This window comes from Sapajus apella, unplaced genomic scaffold (assembly GCF_009761245.1).
Source record: "Sapajus apella isolate SASKATOON/1434 unplaced genomic scaffold, GSC_monkey_1.0 scaffold85, whole genome shotgun sequence".
Classification (NCBI taxonomy): Eukaryota; Metazoa; Chordata; class Mammalia; order Primates; family Cebidae; genus Sapajus; species Sapajus apella.
In genome coordinates this window covers 749979-757716 of record NW_022437025.1, presented here as the reverse complement: position 1 = coordinate 757716, position 7738 = coordinate 749979, and the positions used below count along the sequence as shown (strand labels likewise).

At 64.1% G+C, this 7738-nt stretch overlaps 1 protein-coding gene across 1 annotated transcript in view; it reads left to right on the top strand.

Moving 5' to 3' along the window:
* Positions 1 to 1346: 1346 nt before the first annotated feature.
* The window catches only part of CPLX1 (complexin 1), a 41493-nt gene continuing 35101 nt past the window's right edge, over positions 1347 to 7738 (top strand). Inside the window, exons 1-2 of the mRNA XM_032253871.1 lie at positions 1347 to 1498; positions 2938 to 3047. Of these exons, the coding sequence (XP_032109762.1) occupies positions 3017 to 3047 (31 nt within the window). The 5' untranslated portion in view covers positions 1347 to 1498; positions 2938 to 3016. The remainder of the gene's footprint in view (positions 1499 to 2937; positions 3048 to 7738) is intronic.

The window sequence follows — 7738 nt, the reverse complement described above, 5'->3', positions numbered from 1 at the left end:
CCCTAGGCCCAACATTTTGAGCCCACATGGCTCAGATACAGGGGGAGAGGAAGGGATGGCACTAGGGGTGCCCATGGCTTCTAACCGGGGAGGCTGGAGAGACCCCAATCCTAGGGCATAGGTCCCCCTCTGGGAGGTTACCTGTGAACCTCCCAGGCCCACGGACTCTCCTGGCTGCCCGTGGACTCTGCCTGGTGCCTTCACCCTCCCCTCTCCCCCGCAGCTCCCTTCCTCTGCTGAGGGTCCCCTACCAGATCAGCAGAGGAGTGGGGACAGGGCAGAGGCACTGTGGCCAACGCTGGGGTCCAGGCCTCCTGAACTCAGACTAAAGTCGGGGCGGGGGGAGGGGCGGGGATGAGGCAGAGCCACGAGCAGAGAGAGCGCGGGAGGGGTCGAATCCGTGCGGCTCCAGCGCAGTCCGGGGACGCAGCCCGATAGGACAGTGACAAGTGAATGCGGCGACCACGAGCAGCAGCCACCCCCGGCCAGGAGCACAGGGCAGCTTTAGGGTCCCCGTGCGCCCTGACCCTTTCCGAACCTGGCGCCTGACAAAGCGCAGGGACCACAGGGCGGACCCGGCCGAGAGCCGACCTTGCGGCGACCCCGCTCTCCCGCAGTGCCGCGTCAGCCGCAGCGGAAATCCCGGAGGCCGGGGGAGGGGGCGGCCGCGGGACGGGACTGCTGGGGGACCCCGGAAACCCCGCTCTCCCGCCAGCCCCGAGACCCCTGCTCGCCCGCCCGCCCCGGGACCCCCACTCGTCCCCCGCCCTCCTCGGGAACCCCCACCCGCCCGCCTGCAGTGACCTCGGGCGCCCCCGCCCCGCCCGGCTTCTCCCGCTGTTCTCGGGGACTTTGTAGTCTCCGGCCTCTGTTCCGCTAAAACAAAACAGAGTGGCTTTGTCGGCGACCCCATTACCCTGAAAATCAGCTCGGCCCAGCCCGCGGGTCTCCCACTGCGAGGGGCGCGAATGGGTTTTGAGGGGTCTGGGGGCGCCCTTTTCCCGCCCTGCGATGCGGAGGGGGTCGGGGCGGCGGGCAGCGCTCTGGGGCACGGTCCCCAAAGAACGGGGGCAGCGACCCCTCACTCGTTCCCCCGACCCCTAACCCCTCCGCTCCAGGGCCGTCTCCGCCTGAGGGGTTGGCACGCGCGGACCATGCAGGGAGCAGGCCCGCGCCGTCGCTTGGGGGGCGGCTAGGGGGGCGCCGGGCTGGGGGCGCGCAGGTCGGGCGGGCGGGGGGCGCGGGCTCAGGCTGGGGCAGCGCCGGGCCGGCGGGAGGGAGCCGGGGGCGCGTCACTCGGATCCACCCCCTTCCCCGCCCCTCGGGCTCCTCCGCCTGCTCGTCACGCTCGGACGCGGGCGGGGGGCGGGGAGCGCCTCCGAGTGACGCGCCCTCCTCGCGGTGCCCTTCAGCCGCCGCCGCAGCTCGCCGGGCGCCACATGGACTCGGCCGGCCCGAGCGCGCCCCGCCGCTGACCGCCCGCGCGCGACCCGGGAAGGTAACCGCGCCCTGCGCCCGCCCGGCCTCCGCTCCCGGGTCTCTCCCCGCAGCCCCGGCTTCTTCCCGCGGCCCCCGCTTCTCCCCTCGCCCAGCCCCGGCTTCTCCCCGCGGCCCCCGCTTCTCCCCGCGGCCCCGGCTTCTCCCCGCGGCCCAGGCTTCTTCCCCGGACCCCGGCTTCTCCTCCCGACCTCCGCTTCTCCCCCCGGCCCAGGCTTCTCCCCCGGACCCCGGCTTCTCCTCCCGACCCCCGCTTCTCCCCCCGGCCTCCGCTTCTCTCCCAGGCTCTGCGCGCGCGGGGTCCGTGGCGGGCGCTGTCCACTGCCGCGGTGCTGAAGCGGCCCCCGCGGTCCCGGCCGGCGCGCGGCCTCCTTCTCGCTCCTTCCTGTCTCCGACGCTCCCCCTCTCCTCCCTCGCCCTCTTTCTTTCCTCTTCTGGCGCGTTCCCGCCTGAGGGCCGCTCTCCCGCTCGCAAAACCGAAGGATGCGGGTGCGGCGGCTGCGGGAGCCCAGGCGCGGCGGGTGTGCAGGTCCCTGCGGGGTGCGGGTCCTGGTGGTGCGCAGATCCCTGAGGTGTCCTCCTTCCCCGCGCCGCGGGAGCCAGGGAGAAGTTTGGAGGAGACTCGGCGCTGCGGCAAAGGCTCCGGGGCCGCTCCCTGCCCGCCGCCCTCCTAGTCCCCGCTCGAGTCCCCTTCATCTGCGGAGGGCGGGGGCGAACCGTCAAAACAGTGGCGCTCTAGGGACCGGGGTTTCCCTGATAAGAGAGACCCCACAAATGCGAGCGGCTCACTGCGGCTGCTGTGATTTCAGAAAGCAGCTTCCCAAGAGGGGACCAGAGCCCCCATCCCCTGCGCTTTCGGGGCAGGGGGGCTCTGTCCCTATTCCCATGTGCTCCCTGACGACCGAACCTCTGAAGTTTCTCCCCTACCCCGATCCTTTCTTCTACCGTGGGCCATTGCGGGGGGCGCGCTGACCGCAGTGCCTCAGGGATAGTCAGAAGCCACAGGAGCCTGCCCTGAAGGGCACCCGCTCAAAGACCCACCCCCAACCCTTCTCCTCAGCCTTGGGCTCGGGACCACCAGGGAGGCGCAGCTCCAGACCGAGCTGCAGAGCGGAGCAGTCACCTTCAAACGCCCCCTGGGCCCCGCCCCTGCTCCCGCAGCCTCCTGCCAGGCGCCTCTGAGTGATGCCCCCTCAGCTGTCAGCAGCCCTCCCCACAGGGGCTTCAGACACCCCGGGGGGGGGGAGACCACTTTGCAGGTGGTCTGAGGTCTGGTTTGGGTGTGGGTACAGAAGTCCCCTCAGGAACAGACCCAGGCAGCCGCTCCTGGTGGGGGAGGTTCCAACCCACAAGGTATTGGGGGTAACCAATGATGGTCTCTGGGGAAGGCCAGGCAGGGGCCTGCTCCAGGTGACCTGTGACCACTTCACTCTCTCCCAGGAAGGACACTCACTCCCGGCCACACGCGCATGTGAGTTCCAACCCTTGGAGGAGCCGCTGTGGAATCAGAGCAGTCGTCATGGAGTTCGTGATGAAGCAGGCCCTGGGAGGTAGGAAGGGGTGGTGGGGTGGGTTGCGGGGCCAGGTGCTGGGACAGGCAGACATGGAGAGACCACCACACCAGCTGCTCCTTATCTGACCCACCGCAGCAGCGCCCTGCAGCCACCCGTGCAGCCACCTGCACAGCCCTCCACAGCGCAGCCCTCCACCGGAGCCTTAGGGCAGGGAGCTAGGGCCGTAGCCAGCGGCCCCCCAGCCCAGCCCTTTCCGAGGCCCAGAGCCAGCACAGGGGTGGGAGTGTGCTGGTGGGACAGGGGCTGCCTTGTGAGCTCACTCTGCCCCTGCTTTGGTCAGGGCAGAGCCCATGGACCTTGCTGGTGCACGTGTTGGGAGAGGGTGGACACCCTGGTGTAGATTTTGCAGGGACAGTTCTAACTGGCCGGGCCAGGCAGCCCCCAAGAGGGCTTCCTTCCAGGTGAGGAGAGCCCGGCCTGGGAGAGCAGGATGCAGGCCACTGCCTCAGGGACAGGTATGGGGACAGAGCTGGCCTGTGCATCCGTCAAGGACCCTGTGGGTTCCACCTGGGTGAGGCAGTGCCATCCTCGCAGAGCCAGAGCTCACTGGTTACAAGAGCAAAGGAAGAGACCTGAAAAACCTGCATGTCCCGACCAACTCCCGGATGGGACATGCAGCCTCTTTTGTGTGTGCTGGGGTGGGGGCAGGCCCTCTTCCAACCTGCTGTCTGCCCTTTGAAAGGAACCCCATCCCTACTTGGCTCAAGGCTGTCATGGTGGCCAGAGGCCATGCCAAGGACAGTGGCTGAATCCCTAGTCTAGGAGGTGGGCAGGGCCTGGGCCGTGCTGGTGCAGACATGTCCCGGCAGAGCTGTTGGGTCAGCTCAGGGACTGTCCTGGATGAGGGGGTTTAGCTCAGAGCCGTTCATCCTGTGTTCCCCCAGCAGCAGTGCCCAGAGCTCCCTCGGGGATAACCTGTGGTTGGCGCCTGATTCTGCCGTTACAGACGTCTTCCTTGGGGGGCTCCAGAGGGGAGCATCCTGAGCTGGTGCCATTCACACCTTGGTGTGAGTCAGGCCTCCTGGGAACATCTCTGCAGGTTGGAGGGGCCAGGGACACAGGTGGACAGAGGGGCAGGCGCTGCCTCCCCCAGGACAGGAGCTGGGTGTGCGGCCAACTCCGTAGGGTGGCTGTGCATCCACTCAACACAAATTAAATGAAAAGATGTTGAGCCTGGCCCGGGGCCACATCCCTGAGCCTTCGTGGTCAAGGGTAAGCTGCAGGTTGAGTCTAATTATAATGATTGCGTCACCGGGACGTGATTCAGGGACAAGCCAGCATCTGCACCAAGAAGGGCGAGCTCCACCCCGGGAGTCCCAGGCTGTTACAGATAATTAATTAGGTGGCTAATTCAGACCCTGAGGTGGGCTTGTAGGAAACCTGAAGGACCTGATTTGGCTGTCTACATGGCTGAAATTAGCTGGGTAATTGCCAGCCTGAATTCCCTTTCCGTTTCACATCAGCGCAAAGTTTCTCCTGCAGCAGCAACCGGGCGGGTGTCGCTTAGCGTGGTGGAGCCGAGAGGGGGCAGCCGGCGGACCCCCAGGGCACCACACCGAGCCCTGCCCGGGGCACCCCGTGTTGACTTTGCAGAGGTTCGGAGCCAGCGCTGCTGGGCGGGGGCTGTGAGGGCTTCCAGGCAAGACCTTGTTTTCTGCCTCTGTCCCCCCGCCCAGCGAGCCCCATTGTTGGTGTCTCGGGATGAGTGTGAGTGAGAGAGTAAGACAGATGGAAATTGGGGGGGTGGCCAGACAGCAGGAGAGAGCTTGGCAGAGACCCCAAGAAAAGTACTGAGAGACAGACCAAGCCCCGGACACAAAGAAGCCGGCAGGCGAGGGAGCAGGAGGCACCCAAGCTGTTCAGAGAGGGGAACCCAGAAACAGGGTCAGGGAGGGGGAGCTGGAGAAATAAAATGAACAGAGATGGAGAAAAAGACACAAAACATTCAGCACGCACAGGGATAGACAGGTGGAAACAGAGAAGGCACGTCAGAGACAGGGCAAAGGGAAAGACAGAGCAGAGGGGGAGACAGAGACAGAGGGGGAGACAGAGACAGAGGGAGACAGAGACAGAGGGAGAGATAGAGACAGAGGGAGACAGAGATAGAGGGAGACACAGAGACAGAGGGAGACAGAGACAGAGGGAGAGACAGAGACAGGGAGAGACAGAGGGAGACAGAGACAGAGGGAGACAGAGACAGAGGGGGAGACAGAGACAGAGGGAGACAGAGACAGAGGGAGAGATAGAGACAGAGGGAGACAGAGACAGAGGGAGAGACAGAGACAGGGAGAGACAGAGGGAGAGACAGAGACAGAGGGAGACAGAGACAGAGGGAGACAGAGACAGAGGGAGAGACAGAGACAGAGGGAGACAGAGACAGAGGGAGAGACAGGGACAGAGGGAGAGACAGAGACAGACAGAGGGAGACAGAGACAGAGGGAGAGACAGAGGGAGAGACAGAGACAGGGAGAGACAGGGAGAGACAGAGACAGAGGGAGACAGAGACAGAAGGAGAGATAGAGACAGAGGAACACAGAGAGGGAGACAGAGACAGAGGGAGACAGAGACAGAGGGAGAGACAGAGGGAGACAGAGACAGAGGGAGAGACAGAGGGAGACAGAGACAGAGGGAGACAGAGACAGAGGGAGAGATAGAGACAGAGGAACACAGAGAGGGAGACAGGGACAGAGGGAGACAGGGACAGAGGGAGACGGGGGAGAGACAGGGAGAAATGGGGACAGAGGGAGAGACAGAGAGAGAGACAGAGACAAAGGAAGAGGGCAGAGAGGAGCAGAGGGAGAGACAAAGGCAGAGACAGAGAGATAGAGACAATGACAGAGGGAGAGGAAGGGATGGGGGAGAGACAGAGGGAGAGAGAGAGACAGAGAATCAGAGACGGAAGAGAGACAGCGACAGAGGGAGAGCCAGTGGGGAGAGAGATGCATTGGAAATGATCTGAGTGCTGGCGCGGTGGCTCACGCCTGTAATCCCAGCACTTTGGGAGGCTGAGGCAGGTGGGTCCCCTGAGGTCAGGAGTTCAGCCTGGCCAACATGGTGAAACCCCGTCTCTACTAAAGATACAAAAATTGGTTGGACATGGTGGTGTGCGCCTGTAATCCCAGGTACTTGGGTGGCTCAGGCCCAAGAATGGCTTGAACCTTCGAGGTGGAGGTTGCAGTGAGTGGAGATCATGCCAATGCACTCCAGCCTGGGTGACAGAGCAAGACTCTATCTCAAAAAAAAAAAAAAAAAGGAAATGGACTGAGAAGTGGAGTCGGGGCCAGGAACGAAGCCGCACGCCACATGCTCCTGTCAGAGGGCACAGCAGAGAGGAGGAAGCGGTGAGGACCTGCGGGAACCTCTGGGCAGCGGCGGGCCTCACTGAGAGGCGGCCTGGTTACATCATGGTGACTCGAGTCTGCCTTGGTGGGCCAGGCCCCAGGTGTGAGTCTTGCTGAGGAGTGGGTGGCCCAGGGCCCGCTCATCTGCCCCAACCCTGGGTCTCAAGAAGGGGCCCCTGCTGGGACCACCGAGGGCAGGAAGCTCAGCGGCTGCTGGGGTGGCTGCTCACGGGGGAGCAGGAGGCTCCTCTGCAGAAGTGGCCGTGAGCTGGGGCCAGGCCCTGACACAAGACATGGGTCCGGGATCCAGGGTCCTCCGAGTAATTTAAAGAAACTGGTTTCCTCAGTCCAGAAAGTTGCAAAGGGCCTGGGAGCGCTGTCGCAGAGCAGAGGAATGTGGCGGTGGGGGTGCTATCATCACTACAGACCTTTGTGGGGCTAAATTCGGCAGAAGCGGCTGTCGCCAGTGTCCTCCCGTCCTTCTGCCTTGAAGCGACACACCCTGTTTAAACATGCTCAGTCCTCAGGAGTGTGCGGGGTCGGCGGGCGGGGGCTTCAGGTGGGAGAGGGCTTGGAGGCTGCGTGTGTGGAGGCTGGGGTGCAGGGTGGGGTGGCGGGACACACTCAGGAGAGCCTCTGACCGCCCCAGCAACGGAGCCCGAGACAGGATTTGCCCACACTCGGCTCTGCCACGTAGTGAGGTCTAGTGGGCAGGTCCAGTGACTCTGGTGGCTTGGTGACAGCGGACAGTGTCACCAAGGCTGGTGAGGGGCGCAGTTCGGGAAGAATCTCCCTCTGTGAGCAGAGGCTACCAGAACCAGGAGTCCAGGCCATGGATGCCCTCAGCCATGCTGCAGCCAGCACCAGCATCTCCCCAGTCCTCCACAGGGATGGAGGGGGCATCTCCTTCCTCCTTCCTCCTTCCCAGCACCAAAGTGGGGCTAAGCACTCACCATCAGGGACCTCCGGCAGGGCCATTCAGGCAGCTGGGATCTGAGTGGTCCTGCCTGACCCCCAGTGTCCACTCCGGGACTTACACCAAGGGCAAGGCTGGGTGTCCGTCCTGTCCCCAACAGAGGTCCCTCAGGCTCTCCTGTCTCTCTCTTCTTGCCCAATTTGATCTCAGCCCTCTCTTTTATTGTGAACAGACTTCACAAATGCCACAGGTTGCCAGTTGAGGCAGTGGGAGATTCTGCCACTTCCTGCCCCACCGGGTAACTGACCAGGCAAGGCCAGGCTCTCTGCCTGGGAGGACGGTGGAGCTACAGGCTGGGCTGAGCTGGGTCTGGGAGGACGGTGGAGCTGCAGGCTGGGCTCTCTGGGTCT